This window comes from Carassius gibelio, chromosome A11 (assembly GCF_023724105.1).
Source record: "Carassius gibelio isolate Cgi1373 ecotype wild population from Czech Republic chromosome A11, carGib1.2-hapl.c, whole genome shotgun sequence".
Taxonomy (NCBI): Eukaryota; Metazoa; Chordata; class Actinopteri; order Cypriniformes; family Cyprinidae; genus Carassius; species Carassius gibelio.
The window spans coordinates 796,016-816,932 of record NC_068381.1 but is presented as its reverse complement, the minus strand read 5'-3'; the positions used below and the strand labels follow the sequence as shown (position 1 = coordinate 816,932).

At 40.8% G+C, this 20,917-nt stretch overlaps 2 protein-coding genes across 2 annotated transcripts in view; both read left to right on the top strand.

Annotated features, from left to right (window-relative positions):
- Positions 1–8,671, top strand: part of LOC128021923 (filamin A-interacting protein 1-like) — a 47,536-nt gene extending 38,865 nt beyond the window's left edge. Inside the window, exons 5-6 of the mRNA XM_052609018.1 lie at positions 941–3,746; positions 8,235–8,671. Coding sequence (XP_052464978.1) covers positions 941–3,746; positions 8,235–8,375 — 2,947 coding nt within the window. The 3' untranslated portion in view covers positions 8,376–8,671. The remainder of the gene's footprint in view (positions 1–940; positions 3,747–8,234) is intronic.
- A 238-nt stretch (positions 8,672–8,909) lies between these two features.
- Positions 8,910–12,799, top strand: LOC128021924 (uncharacterized). The gene is made up of 5 exons (XM_052609020.1): positions 8,910–9,214; positions 10,562–10,785; positions 10,877–11,044; positions 11,536–11,762; positions 12,021–12,799. Exons 1-5 carry the CDS (start codon positions 9,148–9,150, stop codon positions 12,154–12,156), a joined length of 822 nt encoding a protein of 273 aa, XP_052464980.1. The 5' UTR covers positions 8,910–9,147; the 3' UTR covers positions 12,157–12,799.
- The last annotated feature ends 8,118 nt before the right edge of the window (positions 12,800–20,917 follow it).

Sequence of the window (20,917 nt, the reverse complement as noted above, 5' to 3'; positions counted from 1 at the left end):
ATAATGAGCTCGCTACAGAATTTGTGAGCAATTAGCACAATAGAGTTTCAATCTTACACACTTAAATTTTTTGGCTTTCATTTTCATTTTTCATTTTCATTTTCACAGAACTCACAAAAGAAGACTGTGGAGCTTTGGTTGTTCAGTAGAACACTGCTGTGATTACAATGCTGTATTTTTAGAATCTTAGTTTCACTTATATTTGATCTATGTTGTTATTTTCATCTTCTGAGTTTTTTTATATATTTTCCATTACCTTTCAAAGGCTGAAGCCACGTATGAGTGACACACACATGGAAGCATACAGACACACTTCTGTATGAGGTGGTTTCATACGCCTCGTAGCGCTGACATCATCCTTGTCCACTGCTGGTTAGGAGCCTCTGAAAGAGGTTTTGTTTACATAGACAGTAATGGTCTTTGGAGGAGGGGGAATTCCTTAAAATATAAAACCACAGAGGGAAGGTGGTGGTGTTCATGGGTGTGGGGGGAGAGACAGAGGAACCCCCTTATTAAGGGTCTTTTTCCATTTCCACTGTAATGTGCCTTATATTAATGTAGTGCAGATTGGCAGCTATGTCCTGTAGTCAAAACACCCTCCACCGCTGGCAGCATTTGGGAGCAGGGAAACTCGCGCCAGTCACCATGACCCCGCTTTCTGCCCGACTTTGCACCTCTGGAACACACACTGCCCCACTTTTAGTCTACAGGGTTTTGTTTTCCTCCATTTATCCTCATATGCAATGGACAAACATGGACATGAGGGTTCCCAGTTGAATACCAGTTCAGTTAACTTTCACTTTAAGACCAAATGTTTCTAAAGTCAATGCAAAATCAAGGTTTGCACAAAACAATTACAACAAATGTTTCAAATGTCATGTTTTGAGAATTCCCAGGTTTCATATTAACAGTCTTTCCATATTTTCTTCTCTCTTCCCAGACTGAAACTGCTCATTGATCAGGAAAAGACATACCAGGAGAGAAAGGAGGAAGAGAACAATAAGAAAGTCACAAATCTGAAGGACGAGCTGACCAAGCTAAAATCCTTCTCATTGCTAGTGGTCGATGAACAGCAGCGGCTCACAGAGCAGCTGACCCAACAAAATACGAAGGTCCAGGAACTCCAGAATACTGCCACTCAAGCCCAAGAGGAGCTGAGCTCCACCCAAACCCGGCTGCAAGAAGAGGAGAACAAAGTCCTTCGCTTGGAGGAGGAGTTGCGCAACCAGGCCTGCCATTTCCACCAAGAACTGGAAGCCATGACTGCCAAACTGACCAGTGAAGATGCCCAGAACAGACAGCTGCGGCAGAAGCTCTCCGCCCTCAGCCGACAGCTAGATGAGCTGGAAGAAACCAACAAGACCCTGCACAGAGCGGAGGAAGAACTGCAGGAGCTGCGGGATAAAATGAGCCGAGGGGAGTGCGGTAACTCCAGCCTAGTATCAGAGGTGGAGGAGTTGAGGAAACGAGTGCTTGAAATGGAGGGAAAGGATGAAGAGTTGATCAAGATGGAGGACATGTGCAGGGACCTCAACAGAAAGCTGGAGAAGGAGTCAAACCAGAGCTGTAGCTTGAAAGCAGAGGTGGACAAGTTGAATCACAGAATCATGGAACTTGAAAAACTAGAAGACGCCTTTGGAAAGAGTAAGCAGGAGTGCAATTCACTGAAAAGCAACCTAGAGAAAGAACGGACCATGACTAAACACATGTCCAATGAACTAGATATGCTGAGAGTCAGAATCAAAGAGCTTGAAGCTACCGAGGTTCATTTGGAGAAGATGGAGCTGTCGCTGAAAGAGGATCTGACAAAACTGAAAACACTGACTGTCATGCTGGTGGATGAGAGAAAAGCCATGGCCGAAAAGTTAAAGCTGATGGAGGACAAAGTGCAAAACAGCACTGGCAAACTGCAGGCAGAACAAGACAAAGTCAACACCGTCACTGAAAAACTGATCGAAGAGAGCAAGAGAGCTCTGCGGTCAAAGGCCGAACTGGAGGAGAAGATGTGCATTGCCACTAGGGAGAGGGACGAGCTCAAAACTAAGCTGAAAGTGGAAGAAGAGAAAAACAGTGACCTTCAGTCCAAGGTCAGCATGATGAAAAAGCGGCTTCAGTCACTGGAAGCAGTGGAAAGAGAATTATTGAGGAATAAGGCCAAAGAGGAGCTCACAAAGAGCCCAGTTCCTTACCGCTACCAACAAGAAGACAACAAAGTGAAAGATTTGACCCAGGAAGTGGAACGCCTCAGGAGGAAGTTAAAGGAGGTGAAGGTGGTTGAGGGTGATCTATTGAAAACTGAAGATGAGTTTGAATCCCTGGAAAAGAGATATTCCAATGAAAAGGAACGAGCAAAAGCCTTGATGGAGGAGCTGGAGATCTCCAGGAAGGAACTGTCCAAGTTCCAGTTGGCTGAGAAAGAGGAATCCAACCAAGAGCATATACTGTATAAACGTCTGAAAGAGGAAGAGGCCAAATCCAGCCATCTCACTAGAGAGGTCGAAGCCCTCAAAGAGAAGATCCATGAGTACATGGGCACAGAGGAATCCATCTGCCGCTTGAACACAGACCACACAACCCTACAGAGAAAACTCACCCAGCAAGAGGTCAGGAACAAAGAGCTGGCCAGAGAGATGGAGACCCTTACACGAGAACTCGAGAGATACCGCCGCTTCAGTAAGAGTCTAAGGCCGGGCATGAACGGAAGACGTTTCTCAGATCTCCAAGTCTCCACAAAGGAGGTGCAGACGGACCCAACAGACAGCCTATCCCCAAATTACAAGAACCTTGCACCACTGGAACGTGCCTTGGTCAACGGCAAGCTATACGTGGAAAGCGATCTGGAGGAAGAGGTTAATTACAATGAGATCAACCTCACAAAATGCACTCCTTCACACATGAACAATGTCAACAATCTTAACAACAACATGAGAAGAGTCAGAGGCCCTTTTCTTAAGACTAGAGAAATCCAGCATCCAATAAATGGCATGACACAACCGAGACAGAATGGTAATCATGTTCAACAGGGAGACCTGTTCCTTGCACACAGTCCTGGACAACCCCTCCATATCAAAGTGACCCCTGACCACGGGCACAACATGGCAACTCTTGAGATCACAAGTCCCACCACAGAGAACGCCCAGTCCTATACAAGCACAGCGGTCATCCCGACAAGCGGCGCCCCTCCAAAACAGCGCATTACGATCCTCCAGAACTCACCAATCTCACCTTCCAACAAGCCCAAGGGTTCTCCTCCTCCTCCGGAGAGTCCATGCACCCCAGGCACGCCTGATCGCTCCATGTCGCCGCTCACCATGGCAGCCTATTCACAAACTCTAGCTTCGGAGTCCTGCGGATCGGTGACCCCGGACCGAGCCATGTCGCCCATTCAGATTGTGTCCGTTACCACCGGAAGCCCTGACCGGTTGGAGCCGATAGAGCTTGTGGGAGGTCATACGGTTTTCCGTGTGAGCCCGGAAAGGCAGAACAGCTGGCAACTGCAAAGGTCCAACAGCTCAGGTCCGAATGTCATTACCACTGATGACAATAAAATCCATATTCACTTAGGGAGCCCCTACATTCAAGCTGTAAACACCACAGCCAAATCCATCCCCTATTACTCCCTCGGGCCGGAGCAAAGGATTCCTGTGCTAACCAGTGGCACTCCAGCCAAAGGCAACAACAAAATCACAAGCAGCATCGTGATAAAGCCCACATCCAGTCCAATCTCACGACCCTCACAAATTACAGTAAGTAATATCTGTGACTGACCCAGACTGACTAGTGTTTGATTAGTGACCCTCCCCTGATCTCCTCAGCCGGCACCGTGATCCTCTCCAGACCCTCAGATCTGACCGCAGTAGCGGCTAACCAGTGCAACTGTAGTTTCTTGTGTTGGTTTGATTTGTGGGTTTCTGTTTGAGTAATAATGAGATGTTTATGTGCATGATATGTAAAACGAAAGCAGAGAAAACAACACATAACGAGAAAACAAGCTCTTGTGCTTTTTCACTTCACTTTTAGGTTAAGTGCACTTACTGTTTTTGCTAGATAGCAAATAATCCTGTACCATTAAAGTTCACTGATTGATGTACAATTGCATTTTGGGTTTATTTTCCATTTTCCAATCACTTTTGTTTCTGTTAATAATTAAAATGAGAATATTAAAATTAGCTTAATCTAATATTATTTTAGGTAGTGAGAAACACATGCACATTAAAGCAAAGAGATGTTTATGATGTAATACTGCATAATTTATTTGTAGAAAAACATTTTAATAGAAAACATTCAACCACTAATAAGACATATAGTATTACGTTTCTGGGGCAAATTAACCGAATCAGCTCATATTATATTAAATTGTGAGGTAAACCTCACTTTGTGATCATCAGTTAAGAAGAGGAGAACACATCTGCATGAGTTCGATTTATTGTCTGATGTCATATTTACTGGCCCGGTCCAAAACACCACCATCATCTTTCACACTTCTTTCATGATATCATGGAAAACATCACTGTCTGCATGACCATTCACCACTGCATGAGATTTGACTCCAAAGAAAAGAAACATTAAAGCTCTGCTGTGTGTTCAAGTTAAAACATTAATTTGATGAGTTTGCATGCACTGGTCAGAAATGATGAAAGGTTTTTGGCAGTAGTGTATTAAAAATAAATAACCATCAAACACAGTGACATTACAGCATCGTATATATAGAGTCTTTTTAATAAATCGGAGCACATGAGTGAATGAGCACTCATGAACATGGACTGTATGAAGCATTAAAGGGATAGATCACCCAAAAATGGAAATGTGATGTTTATCTGCTTATCCCCAGGGCATCAAAGATGTAAGTGCCTTTGTTTCTTCAGTAGAAAACAAACAGAGATTTTTAACTAAAAACGTCATCATGTAATTAAGTGAATGGGAATCATGGCTTTGAGAGTAATAAATAAATAAATAGTTACACAAACCAAAACAAATTAAACCCTGCGGCTCGTGACGATACATTGATGTCCAAAGACATGAAACGATCGGTCTCGGATAGTCTTTATATTTGGTATTTATTTTTATACCTCTGATTCACTGCAATGTCTGAACCGTCCCGAGCTTTTTTGTGTCTTCTTCTTCTTGCTTTACGGCAGATCGCAGACTGATAATCCAATGGTCCATTTGAGAAATAGGTGATGGTAATGCACTTATAAGTCTGCGATCCGCTGTAAAGCAAGAAGAAGAATATGCAAACGCGTTCAAGACAGTTCAGGAAAGAAATTGAACAGTATTTATATAGTTTTCTTTACATCTGATTCACTGCAGACTGATTGTTTCATGTCTTAATTGTTTCTGATTGTTTCACGACACATCAATGTATCGTCACGAGCCGCAGGGTTTAATTTTTGTTTTTTGGCTGTCAAAGCTGTGATTCCCATTCACTTACATTGTATGACTGACAGACTGCAAAGTTTCGAGCTAAAAATCTCAGTTTGCGTTCTACTGGAGAAACAAAGTCACTTACATCTTGGATGCCCTGGGGATAAGCAGATAAACATAAAATTGTCCTTTTTGGGTGAAGTATCCCTTTAAATTGATTTAGGCTGGAATTGGTGCCGTCTGGAGTGTGTATCCTCTGGTTGTCTGGCTAAACAAACTGCTGTTCATGGAGGGCTTGGGAACAGCTGTGATTATGAAGTGAGACGATGTCTCATCAGCCCCGTTAGTGAATCACACTCAAACACACACACACACACACTCGTTTAGCTTGAATCGATGCAGTATGTGCACTAGAGATGACGTGAACCTCGTTACCAAGAAACACAAATGACATGTTGTGCCCGATGGGACTGAAGGAATCATTTCCTCATTTGAGATGCTTTTCGTGTGATTTGATGATGACTGATAGGATATTTAAACACAGACCTAACCAGACACACGATTACCCAGGGTGGCTTACTGCCCTTAAAGTTGATTCAGCTGATTATTAGCTGAAGTGTGAGACCAAGTTTAGGTTAGTTTAGGCTTTGATTAATGATGAATCAGAAGAGTTACTTGGTAAAGCATCTCAGATGTAGCAGCATGTGTGACGGGAAGCCTTCAACGTTATATAACGTTAATAAAATGTTTCTGAGAGTTCCTTCAGAAGAAAAGGATTGTTTGGAGGCGGTTCTCTCAGCGGTCCTCTGAAGCCCAAACAAAAGCCTTGTTTAGTTTCCATGGTGACAGCAGCTCGTCTCTGGAAGCTCCTGCTCGTACCACACTTTTAATTAGCGGTCATTATGTGCATCTACATGCCCTCTGACTCCATCCGCAAGGGTTTCTTCTGCATTACTCGAGCCGAGAGCACAGCGTGACACACATTTGAACATTTTTCATGTGTGACGCAAATCTGCAGTTGGTTTGGTTTTGGAGAGCTCATTTAGAAAGTTCTCTGCAGATTCTGGAGGCTGAGAAACATCTCCAAATCCACTGCAAAAGATTCTGACATAGGGTTATGAACAAACGCTCTTCCAGTAACATTAATGGAACGTTCATTCAAAGTTATCTGAACGTTCTTCAAATGAAAACATAATTTATACATCAGTTATTTAATTTTTTTCTGAAACATTCAAAAGTAACGTTCCCATAATGTCTGAAAACGTAACGTTTAACTTAATGTTGCAACATTAACCAAGAAAACACATTTTTCATACATTAAGTAAACTAGAGAACATGTAGAAATGTTCATCACTGAATAGGAACGTAAGCCAAACATTATCAGTACATATGATTGTAAACTGTATAGAAATGCATTAGCAGCTGTGCAGCAGAGGGAGACTGTGACGTACTTCCTCGATTCTCCTGCGCTGACGTCACTCTCTGGAAGAGCATTAGTGCTGATCGAGCTGAAATAGATCCGTCACACAAACCTCAGGAGACGACTGCAGAAACACTCTGTCTGTCTGCACTAAGACTCCTGTCTCTCTCTCTATCTTTCTGAATAACTGATCCAAACAAAAATACATCTCACATCGACATATTCATCATTCTCCCTGCACAGACTCATGTCAGAATTTCTCAGCTATAACCAATTCGATTTTTCTTTATAGGTGAAAAAATTATGACAAGTAAACCATTTTTTCGAAGCCTTCTTGATTATGTTTTGCAGATAAGGGCATGTTTGTGTGAGAGCATGAAGTCTGGTGTGTCGTTGTGTATGGAGCTGATCGGTGTTTGAGAGCGCCACCTTCTGGTCCCCTCAGCACCATACACATCTGTCTAAACCTGTCCCAAATACTGGGTGAACTTTAGATTTCGTCTTGAATATTAAATACATAATATTCAAGACTTGCCTATTCGAGGTTGTTTTCGGATGTTATTTTTTTGTATCTCTCAACTCTTGCAGCACTGGAAAGAAAAGAGAGAAACCCAGTTACAGGGTTTGAGAAAAAGACAATATTATTACAAAAAGAAAGTGAAAGTTCAAATTTTATATTTATTTTTTATTTGTGAATCTTATTTTGAACAAAAAATATGTGGGTCAAATTGACCCCTCACACAATATAAATACCACAATAAAAATAGATGGAAAATTAAATTATTACATTTCTCACATATTTTAATTTATTTTTGTCTTTGACAATAGAGATTTTCTATTTTTACACAACTAGTATAATCTGTATAATCTGTATTTGTAACTGCCAGAGCTGGGTAGATTACTGAATATACTGTTACATTCATTGTAATTAACAACATAAAGTGTATTAAACATAACATTACATCAAGGTTTTCCAAACTGGGGTTCATGAATTTAATATAAAGCTAATAATGAATTAAATCAGAAAAAAAGTCATTTTAAAATGACATCAATCAAAATAAAAGACCTACTAAAAAATGCAATATTTTGTTTGTTTACCTGCATGTGATGTGATCATTGACCAACATCAGTGAACCACCAACACTGAAATGTGATGCGTAATTATTAAAATATTTATGTTAAGATATCTGGGGTTCTTCGAGTAAATATATTAGGTGAAAGATGACAAAACGTTGAGAATTCCTGCATTACATATATATAAGAAATAATAACATTTTAATGTGTTTGAAAGACAAAAGCCTTCCAAAGACGCAGTAATATATGGTTAAATAACCCACTGAATGATAATTCAGAAATGTTCATCAGTAGCTGAGACACTTCTTGAATCCAAGAGGAATGCTGTGTGTGTTCATGTCCTAAACTGAGAGTCTTTCTCTTTGGCTCCTGACAGATGCCTCTGGAATCATTCCGGCGTCCTGGACCCACCAGGATTCCCAAACCCAAAGGATCAAACAGCGCCGTCCAAACCCCACTGAACTCTGGGAAATGTGTGTCTAACAGCCTGAACCTAAACCAGCCAACCAAATCATGAGCGAAGCGTCCACACGCCTGAGCCATTCTGTTTATTGTGTTTAGCTTTATTTGATCACTTTTGGTGCTGTAACGAGACTCTATATCCAGCCGTGTTCAGAAGTACAAAGACACTGTGATTAAAAACCCTCATCTTTCACTTTATGGTGCTGAACTTTGCTCTCACTCTTTTTCTTTTGACAAAATGTGATTATTGCACTCATTAAATTGGTAGTTACCGCTGTTATGGTTTCGAAGCATTAAGTATTTTTGATGTATGATATCTGGATGTTAATAAAATACCTTTTATATCTTGCTCATCAGTTTGAAACGCAATTATTGATTGTGATAACATTAAATCATTATTTGGCCCCCTAAATTTAAATGGAGGTAGAGTTCAAATGAATTTAAACTCAAATGAAAGCCTTAACTCACAGTTTAGTCGATCCTGAGCTTCTACAGCACAGCACTGACGTCAGACCAATCAGATTGTCGCCTCGCATTACAGAGCCAATCAGAGCGCACGAACGGAAGCCCCGCCTGCGCGCTAAATGTTGTGGGCGGGGTCTGGCGGATGAATGAGTGCAGAGCGCGCGCTCTCGGCGCCAAACAGAAACTTTCCTCCGCGCTTCATCGCTGTTTAATGGTTTATTTTATTAATGTTCTTCAGATTTTTTCTCTTTTTAGTTTTCATCGGTGTTTTGAGTCGCGTTCCCGAAGGTTATTTTAGTTTCACGCTGAAAAACTGAGAGTTTATCGCGCGTTTCGTGCAGGAAGAGAAGAAAGAGTTTAAAATGGCAGATGATTCTGATCAGAGATCAGTTTTAATGGAGATCCCAGAACCACAGGCCAAGATCACAGGTGAGGACATCATCATCATCTTCATCATCATCGTTCATCAACTTCAGGGTCTCAGTGCTGAAATTATTAAATCGGTCGCTGCTGGGGTTCGGTAATATTTCAGTCCCTCAGATTTTTAAAAGTGGTGTTTCACTAAAATTAAGCTTTTTTCTTGGTAACCCCATTATAATGGATAAAAAAAAATAAGATTTTAGTAAGTTTTAGCCTAAAATAACGTCTTACATCAATCATACACCAAGCATTTTGTCATATCTCTGAGAAAATTATTAACTAACGTTAAATGTGCAGTGTCTATTTTTTGTCAATAACGTGAGCATTTATTTGTGTTTTTCTTATTCTTATATATATATATTATATATACTCAAGAGACTTTAAAGTCCCTCAGTGTAGACTCTAACACTAACTATTCTACGCCAATAAGTTAATGATCCACTCATGTGTGACATCATTTATCAGAAATGACGTCACTCAGGTCTCTTTTATAGTGCTGCAGAACATGTTTAGTAGCATCACACTTGTTCATATTTTCAGGCTCAACCCAAGCTCATAAGTATATAGAATAATCTTATATATGTTCTACACTACAGGAAACACAACTTGAGATAGGGTTATTTACTTCATTTATCAATTTATATATAAAAAATATTGTTGATGTTGTTTAGATCCAGAAAGAAGGAGGATAAGAGAGAAACCGCGCTGAAAACATCCCTTCAGATGTGTGACCGTCTTCAACTAAAAAACAGTGAAGACAATCAAGATTGAAAACATTTTTTGCTGATTACCATCCGTCTAAAGCAATAAAATTGTCTTTATATTTGTATATATATATTTTACAAACATAAAGAAACCATAGGCGCACTATTTGTCTGTTTTTAACTTAAGTCCAATAAGAAGGATATAAAAACATTGATAAATGTTATGTTTGTTAGCATGTGTGTTTATAACCAGGTCTGTGTAAAATCCTTTTTAAACCAATTCAGTTTTGGGGCTGAGAGTAAAATATGTCTAAATCTGAAACGAAACCGTAAATCATGAAAGATCTTTAATGCGTGAGGTGGGAAAACGAAGTGTTGATGTTAGTTTGGTTATAGTCGTGGAAGTCTTCTAACACCGAGGAACGTCCTGGAGGTTATTTCTGCAGCGCTTCATAGACATACAGAGCAGAATTAAACATCAGTGATGCAGAGTTTCTCATCCAGTCTTAAACCACAGCAAGCTCTCGAGATGAAGATGACCATCATCATGATGAAGATGAGGATGATGATGAAGGTCTTGTGTGTCCACTGCTGTATTTCTCCTCGTCGCTGTCCTTCATCTCAAGCTTCATTACTCCTCTTCCTCCCGCAGGACGTCTGAGGAGATCCTACATGGATGTGCTGTCCGGCGGAGCGAGACACGGGAGACGGGGACACGCGTGTGTGTGTGTGTGTCGTGACGTCAGGACTCTCAAACACTCCTCAGTGTCTGAAGTGGACGCAGGTCGAGAGAGACGCCGGACTCCAGGCCGTTTGGACACGTGTGTGACGTCCGTCTCCAGACACCTGCTCAGAAGTCTTCTGCTGGCCGAGCAGGTGTGTGTGTGTGTGTGTGTGAGTGTGTCTCTGTGTGTGTGTGTGTGTGTGTTACACTAGCACCCCGTGACCCTGTCTTCCGTGCTCTCAGTCCGTTCAGATGGCGTCCGTCTCGCTGACCTCTGACCTCAGGCTCTTACTGGAGGATCTGCATCAGAAGAAGAGCAGCGTGTACAGATCCATCCCATACTCCCGTCTGGGCTCCAACAGAGACGCACACTGCTTCAGGAAAGCCCGGCCTCAGCTGATGGCCTTCAGGGTGAGAACACACCACCGTTACGCTCTTCTGCTCAAGACTGCATTTATTTGATCAAAAATACAGTAAAAATCATAAAATATTATTCTAATGTAAATCATCTGTTTTCTGTGTGAATCTGTGTTAAAGTGTAATGTATTTCTGTGATGCTCCGCTGTATTTTCAGCATCATTCCTCCAGTCTTCAGTGTCACATGATCTTCAGAAATCAGAATAATATGATGATTTACTGCTCAAGAAACATTTCTGATTATTATCAGTGTCGAACACAGTTGTGCTGCTCAATATTTCTGTGGAAACCATGAAACATTTTATTTTTCAGGATTCAGTTTAACAGATATTCACAGAATTATAACTGAGCAAGATTAGTTTAGTTCATCCCTTCTCTGGGAATCAAACCTATGTGTTTGGTGTTGCTAGCGCTGTACTGGACTACAGACTGATGACAGATGACACGTACACAAGACAACTGTGATGTAATGTGTGTGTGTGCAGCGCTCGTGTCAGGACGGAGGCCGTCTGCTGCTGCAGGAAGCTCAGTGGGAGAAGCTGCTGGAGTTTGTTCAGACGGCGTGTCGCTACGCCAGCGAGCTCCCGCAGTGGGAGACCAGCTCCCATAATGCACTGCAGGAGCACTGCTACAACACGCTAGCAGCGTTCTGTACCGCGGCGCTGAGGAAACACAGACCCACCGCACGCAGAGCTGGAGAACTGCTGCGCAGGTGAGCAAACACTCCAGCAAACACACACACCAGCACGCACACACACACATGCACTGCAGGAGCGATGTAAAACTCAGTTATATGCACGCGCACTCACACACGCACACATGCACGTGTACACACCTGCACACACACACACACACACACACACCCCCCCCACACGCACACAAACACACACATGCACTGCAGGAGCGATGTAAAATGTGCCTTTTAAATAATGCTTTCAGTGCTTCTGATGGTTGTTTTTGTTCCTCGTAGGTTCAAAATGGCTCCGGTGTCGAGTCACGTGATCGGGCCGTGTTTAGAAGAGCTGGAGAAGATCCTGCAGGGATATCAGAGCGGAGAATCACACACACAGATCCTCCTGAGTGACGTCGCTGAGGTCTCACTGTGAAGCACGTCGATCCGTCAGCGCACGAGACTCCGCCCAGCAGCGTGAGACCCCGCCCACCAGCGCACGAGACCACGCCCACAGCACTCGAGACCCCGCCCGTCAGCGCTCTACACCCCGTACATATAGATAGACATTTTGTGGACTTGAGCCAGCGCTGACATCACATCTCTAGGTATGTTTACATGGACAGTTTTGCCTCCATTGGAGTGAATTCGTTCTGATCGGTGAATCTGAACGTAGTGTTTACATGAACGCTATATAAAGTGATCGGGTTTATAAGCGCGATTGTCACGAGCTTCTGATCGGATTTACTCTTTTGACATGCGCACACTGCATGAATATAGTTTCCCGCTGTGGTCACATGCTGTTTTAAAAAGCACGCGTGATATTTATCTACTTCTGGTTCTAGTTAGATGACGATAAGCACATGAACTGTTGTGCAGTGCTGCTAAAAATACTCCGCCCCGACTCTCGCTGACCGCCATCAGCACATGTGACATTACTTCATTACTTGAATTATGTTTTTGTTTTGGTGCTGTATTGAGCAGTTGTAAATGTGTTTGTATGTGAATGTTTGTCTCGTCTGTTCGTGCTGCACTTTGAAATGTCTGTTATAGTTTGTAATAAATGCATTAGTTTTCTCTTAAAGGAACGTCTGGTTTCTCTTCTTGTGTGCTGTTAATGACAGACTGAGTCTAATGCACAGAATGCAGTAGATGCTCCTAACCCGTCATCATCAGGTGTTTCCTGCTGTTCTCAGATCAGTCACTGGGTGGCAGTCATCACACACTTCTGGGACTCACAAAAACTACAAACATGAAGAAGCTGAAATATAAGGAAATATAAAAATACAATTCTATTCTAGTATCACTGAGACACTATTATGCATTTTTTTAAATATTTTTTTCTGTTTTAATTTTAAGATTCCGGTAGCATTAAATATATCTATGTTTTTATTAAATTTGTTCAGTTTTAGATATTTTAGTACGTTAACCTAAATGAAAATGAGAAACGAACCTTTAACTTTGTTTCACATGTAAGGAACACGTGTTCTTCATGGTTTTAGTTAATTCCAATGTTAACATCTGTGTGGTTTATATGATCCTAATGTTCTGATGGGATTGAGAGCGACGACCGACTCCTTCAGTCCAGCATCAGAGCGCTGTGGAGCAGGTGTCTCAGGTCTGATCTCTGGTCAAACAGTGTTCAAGTGTCCGGCTCTGATCTAATGAGCAGGAATTAAGCTGCTCTTCTGAGGAGGATCTGGACACGGTCAGGAGCACTGATGGAGTCCAGATTCAGAGTCCTGTGAAGAACCAACTGAAACTAATACATAAACAGGGAAATAAGTTGTAATGTTGCATCAGTTAAACAGTTTAAACACTGGAAGATAAGAGTGCACTGTTCAGGCCAGGTGAGGTCTGTGCTGTCAGATACATGTGGATCCGAATGAAAAGGTCAAAGGTCACAGAACTGATGAGGGCAGGAGGTTTCACAACACTTTCAGCTGCAGCGGCACAAGTTACACATCAGGTCCAGAGGAAACAGGTGTGTGTGTGTGTGTGCTCGGCCACCTGGAGGACAAACACATCTCAGGGTGACAGCTCTGTCCGAGCGGAAAACACAAACACACAATAACCTTGTAAAGCAGGAAAGGATTTCAAACTTGTAATTAATAAGTTCACGCATCTTTAACTCTGTCTTTATTCATGAGCATCTGCCTCCTCTGACCCTCGGAGCCGATGGAGTTATTGCATATTAAACAGCTGCAATCAGACCGTTGCTCATTTCTCAGACTGCGGAGGAAGTAGAAATACATCTGAGGAAAGTGAACGCTGGACTTTCTTGTTGACTTTCTCTGTCTGAAGATGATCTCCTCTCCGCTTGGACATGACACACAGCCGGACGAGCCCGGAGCGTGGTGATCATCATCAATAACGGACTCACAGTGAGGACATTTGTTCACACACACACACTCATTTGCCCTGTGGAGACACAGTTAAACACTCAGAATGATGAAGCAATTTTTTCTGTCTGGCCAAAATATATTTTAAATATGGTAATATATATGTTGTAAACAGTGAAGCTTTTTTTTTTTTTTAACTGAAAATATATTTAGTTGCAACCTTAATAAATCAAATATATTTTAAAAATACATTTCAGGGACAAGAAAATACATTTCCAATCCTACAGTAGCCTACGTTTAATGTAGACTTCTAGCTCACCAGAGATTATAATGTTTTATATTTATTTTTAGCATGTTCCTTGTTGATTTTTATTCAGTTATGTGATTATTGTGTTCTATGTTCACACGTATTATAAACAAATAACGTCTTTTTTCAAATGTGGCATATGTGAATGTATATGTATTTTAAGTTGCTTTTAAAAATATATTTAAATATTTCAATTATATATATTCATACAGTATATATGTATGTATAACAGCTGATGATTTGGCCACATTCTTCACAGACGAACCAGAACGATCAGTAGTCAGTTCTCATCTCCACACACACTGCTAAAACTCCCATCCTTTCCTTTTGTCCCCTCACCGAAGCAGAAGTATCCAAACTTCTCCTCTCCAGCCATCCTACAACATGTAGACACAATCCCCTCACATCTCCTCCAAGCAATCTCTCCTAGTCTTTTACTAGCACTCACACACACATCATCAACACATCTCTCCTCACAGACACCTGTGTACATTAAACACATCACTTACAGATAGCTGCAGACCTGTGTCTCTCAGGTCTTTCAGGGTGGCTTGGTATCCAAAGCCAACAACTTGTCACTGGGGTTCCTCAGGGATCAGTTCTGTGACCCCTGCTCTTCTTCTTCTCCATATAAATGACATCACTGGGTCCCATCATACAGGCACATGGCTTCTCCTACCACTGTTATACTGATGACACACAGCTCTATCCTTCATTTCAACCAGATGATCCAACGGTAGCTGCACAGATCTCAGGCTGCCTGGTGGACATCTCGGCATGGATGAAAGAATATCACTTACAGCTCAACCTGGCAAAGACTGAGCTTCTTGTCTTCCATGCCACTCCAACTCTACAGCATGATTTCTCCATACAGCTAGGATCTTCTACAATTACCCCATCAACTTCGGTCAGAAATCTTGGTGTTATATTTCATGCAATTGCTATTGCAATAACATTGCAAAGACTGCTTGATCTTGCATCACACATGAACTCTTGATAAGCACGAGTAGGATGCTTTCAGAATCAAAGTCATTCTTTCAGGTGTTTTCTAGAAGTCGTGATCTGTGCTAATTATAGAGTCGTGATGTTAAAAGACTAATTTGGCACGGGCTCCCTAGAGATTCCCCTCTGGGCTTTATAGCACACGTCCATCACGTAGAGTGTTTGATGTCTGCATTTATATTTTCAAGTATTTTTTTTAAAGAGTGTTTGTGCTCATCTGCAATACATCAAAAAGGATGTTTCCTATCAGATGTTAAATAGACTTCTATTGCCAACTCTTCCACATGTACAGCACATACATACAAAGAATTGAAATTGCATTATTCTCTGACCCTTGGTGCATACAGATAAGACTAACAGTAGAGCATAAAAATAAAGATAGATATAGATTAAATATTAAATACAACTATACAAATAAGCGCATGTAAAAAAAAAAAAAAAGTTAAATAAATGAAGTTAAGTAAAGCAACACATGGCAGATAGTGCAAACCAGTGAAGGGGTTAGTTCATCCAAAAATGAAAATTATGCCATTAATAACTCACCCTCATGTCGTTCCAAACCCGTGAGACCTCCGTTTATCTTCAGAACACAGTTTAAGATATTTTAGATTTAGTCCGAGAGCTCTCAGTCCCTCCATTGAAGCTGTGTGTACGGTCTACTGTCCATGTCCAGAAAGGTAAGAAAAACATCATCAGAGTAGTCCATGTGACATCAGAGGGTCCGTTAGAATATTCTGAAGCATCGAAAATACATTTTGGTCCAAAAATAGCAAAAACGACGACTTTATTCAGCATTGTCTTCTCTTCCGTGTCTGTTGTGAGTGCTGCTGATGTGTTATCTTTGTTATTGGGCGCACCAGAAAACACGTCAGCAGCGTCACTGCAGTGTTGTGAACTGAGCTGTCCAAGCACATTAATAGAGAGGCGAAGGAAAAGATGTGGTAGAAAAAAGTGTACAAGCAATAGAGATAACCGCACTCTGGAGAGGATTGTGAAACAAAACCCATTCAGAAATGTGGGGGAGATTCACAAAGAGTGGACTGCAGCTGGAGCCAGTGCTTCAAGAACCACTTTTCATGTTCATAATTTTTAGTTGGCAAAGATTTCTAAAAATCCTTTCTTTGTATTGGTCTTAAGTTATATTCTAATTTTCTGAGATACTGAATTTGGGATTTTCCTTAGTTGTCAGTTATAATAATCAAAATTACAAGAAATAAACATTTGAAATATATCAGTCTGTGTGTAATGATGAATGAGTATAACATAGAAGTTTCACTTTTTTAATGGAATTAGTGAAATAAATAAACTTTTTGATGATATTCTAATTATATGACCAGCACCTGTATGTGCATTTAACTTTTCCGGCCTCGAATTGCAACCTGTTCCAACTTTTTGGAATGTGTAGGTTTCATGAAATCCAAAATGAGCCAATATTTGGCATGACATTTAAAAATGTCTCACTTTCAACATTTGATATGTTATCTATATTCTATTGTGAATAAAATATAAGTTTATGAGATTTGTAAATTATTCTATTCCTTTTTTACTCACAATTTGTACAGTGTCCCAACTTTTTGAAATCGGGTTTGTATATACAGTAGTTGAGTATAATAAGCATAACAGTGGAAACTAATCCCATATTATCTTATAAAATTACTGAGGGGCAACATGTATATTGAAAATAGCAGAGGACCTAGGACGGATCCTTGTGGCACTCCATATTTTACTGGTGACAAATGAGATGACTCCCCATTTAAATAAACAAAATGGTAGCGATCGGACAGGTGGGATCTAAACCATCTTAGAGCCTGCCCTTGAATACCTGTATAGTTTTGTAATCGATCTATGAGTATGTCATGATCTATGGTGTCGAACGCAGCACTAAGATCTAAGCGATACTGTTTTTCCATGCAATTCAAAAAACATGTATATATATATATATATATATATATATATATATATATATATTGGTAACTGCAAGTAAAGACATATGTAGTTGTGTTCTGTCGTTTGATTCTGTCTCATTTCTCTCTCACAGATTGTCATTTAACAGTTCAGTGAAACACGGAGCACAAACGAATCATTTCTTGAGTCAAAGGGAAGCATGTTCAGGTGTGATTTGAGCAGGTATCGCTGTATGAAGCTCGTCACACAGTCAGACCTGATTCTGAGGCGGAGGAGGCTGAATATGGAAATGCCTTCAAATCAATAATGAATCATTTCTTTTGCATTTCATGAAGAGCTTCACTTATTCAGTATCTTTGGAGATACATGCAGTGATATGAAGATGGCAATGATGTGTGTGTGTGTGTGTGTGTGTTCTATGATAAAGTGAGATTTGTTGTCAGATGCTGCAGGTGCCACAGGGAATCTAACAGAGAGAGAAGATAAAGCCATGCTGAGAGGAACAAGACACTAGAGACCAAACACACACACACACTCACACACACACACACACACACACACACACACACACTGACTGACCGTCTCTCTCCCTCTCTGACACACACACACACACACACTCTCTCTCTCTCTCTCTCTCTGACACACACACACACTCTCTCTCTCTCTCTGACACACACACACACACACACACACACACACACACACTGACTGACCGTCTCTCTCCCTCTCTGACACACACACACACACACACACACTCTCTCTCTCTCTCTCTCTGACACACACACACACTCTCTCTCTCTCTCTGTCTGACACACACACACTCACACACACACACTCTCTCTCTCTTTCTCTCTCTCTCTCTGACACACACACACACACACACACACTCTCTCTCTCTCTCTCTCTCTGTCTGACACACACACACACACACTCACACACACACACTCTCTCTCTCTCTCTTTCTCTCTCTCTCTCTCTGACACACACACACACACACACACACTCTCTCTCTCGTGTGGATCTGTGAGACTCTCAGGATGTTGATGTTGATTCTGTGGATCTGGAGTGAGCAAAGAAACACAGAGAGAGAGAGCAGCGGGCGGCACGTGTGTACGGCTCAGATCAGATCACAGATGGAGGAACACACCCACAGGACGAGAAGAGCATCTCAACACACACGACAGACGAGGATCCATCTGCATCCGAGACTCTCAGAGCTTCTGTGGCTCCTCAGCTTCACAAATCTTCATATGTCCAGCAGCACAGAGAATCAGTTTGTTCCGTGACACAGACTTCATGTTGTCAGTAGATTCACCTGCACTCATGTATTTCTGAAGCACTCTATACAACACACTCTTCAAAACAGAGGTTGTTCATCGTTTCTTCTGGAGTTGTGTGCTGCAGGTGTGATTCTGCAGTATAGATCACACTGGAGTGCACACGGAGAGCGTTTGTGTGTGTGTGTGTGTGTGTGTGTGAGTCTGAATTAAGATTCTGCTGCGGTGCTGGTTGCTCTGGAGTGACTGGTTAACCTGTGACAGCGTGTCATTAACATTCAGAGTCAGACAACAGAGAGGTGGATGAGATCAGATGGGGTCCCAACGCTCTTATGGAGTTATTTACTGAAGCTCATCATTTCTACATAACACCACAGCTTTAATAACCGTATATTCCCGTGTCTTCTAGGATGGTGTTGATGTTTCTTCACATAAGCTGGAGCAGAAGAAGCTGCTCAAACATCACAGGATCTCACGAGCGTCAGGTATGAATGAGATCCCAGAGATTTTACTTAAAAGCAATTCAAAGAAATGTCATTATTCCAGCACTTCACTCATTCAACAATCACTCATTTGTTTGACCAATTATGCTGATTTTTTTCATTCATTTAAAAACAAATGCAACAACAGCATTTCACATGAATGAAAAGGAGCAGAATGAAGTAAAAACTTATAATGTCTGCCCCATCAACAAAAATAGTTTACAGTTCCAGTTCATTTAAGCTCTCATGCAGCAGTCTCTTTATCTAAGACATCAAAACACAAAATTACATCAATAAAGTTGATCTGCTACTCCGCAGTATTATATTTCTGCAACAGTAATAATTTAACATATTTTATAAACACATAAATTCCTTTACAGCCGATTGGAACCTGGGTTTTGTAAAAACCTCAGTACCTTTTAGTTCATATCTACTTTTCTTCAGTCCAGATGAGCTTTATACATGGCTTTTAGAAGGTTATACTCTGCTAATTCATTAAATGTCAGAGAATTTAGTTATATGTATAAGTGGATAGTTGGATTTCTGTATCCACTTCCACTTGTAACTCTAATCGCTCTTTTCTGTAAGAGTAAAATTTGATTAATATATGTTTTACAGGCACTTCCCCACACTTCAATACAACAGGTCAGATATGAAATAATCAATGAGTTATACAACAAAAACAATGCATTCTTATTTAACAAATCTTTAACTTTATGTAGTACACCTATTATTTGGGATTTCAATTTCTAATCCATTAATAAACAATGACGTTTCAACATTTTTTTTTTTCCACTACAAAATATCATACATTTAGTTTTGCTAATATTTAGGGACAATCTATTGGCATTGAACCACTTCATAATTTTCTGAAATTCATTTTCTATGATTTGCAGGACATCTTTTATATATTTTTTCCTGAATAGAATAAAGTGGTGTCATCCACAAACAGAATGCACCTAAGCAACTGAGACACAGACACAATGTAATTTACATGTAGAAGAAAAAAATATAGGTCCTAAGACCGATCCTTGTGGTACCCCACAAATTATGTTACAATTATTAGACTTTATGTTGTCAATTTCAACAAACTGACTTCTGTTTTTTAAATAGCTGGTAACCCATTGGTGTGCCACACCTCTGATACCATATTTATATCATTTATGTAACAATATCTTGTGGTCCAGCGTATCAAACGCTTTTTGAAGATCCACAAATATTCTTAGTAAATAGTGATTTTTATCTATAGCATTTTTATCTTCAGTAAGTCCCATAATTGCTGTAGCAATTGAGTGATTAGGATTTGTTCTGAGGAATATTAGACTTAAGTTCAGTTTTATTTTTATTTTTTTATATAATGAATGATTTTGCAGTAAATTAATTTGATGATTCTGCTTCTGGTTTCCGAGCTTGACTCTAGTTAAGGAGCTGATTGTAGATGTCTGTGGTGTTCTGACTGATGTGTTTGATGTTCTCCTCGAGCTTCAGAATTATTCCCAGGATCATCCACTAGATGACACTGATTCCTGTTCAACACTGTTCCTGTCAAACAGAAAGTGTGTGTCAGTCTCTTAAACACCAGACACGTCACATCATGCTCCATCCATGCAATAAACGCATGAGTTCTCTAGGATATTTACTTCAGGTGTGACCCAGTTCTGTGGTGGACAAAATCACAATTTAGTATCAGTGAGAATCATTCAGTGGAGATATCAGAGTGTTATATCCACTGATTCATCACACTATTAAGCGTTGTTTAAACTGAAGAGTTTGAAGAGTGCCGGGTCAAAGCCAGTTCTCTTCTTAAATGAGCTTTCTTATGAAGTTCATCAGAGCATTTCCCCTCAGAGATCCACACGAGCGAGCGGAGCTAAACTGTGTC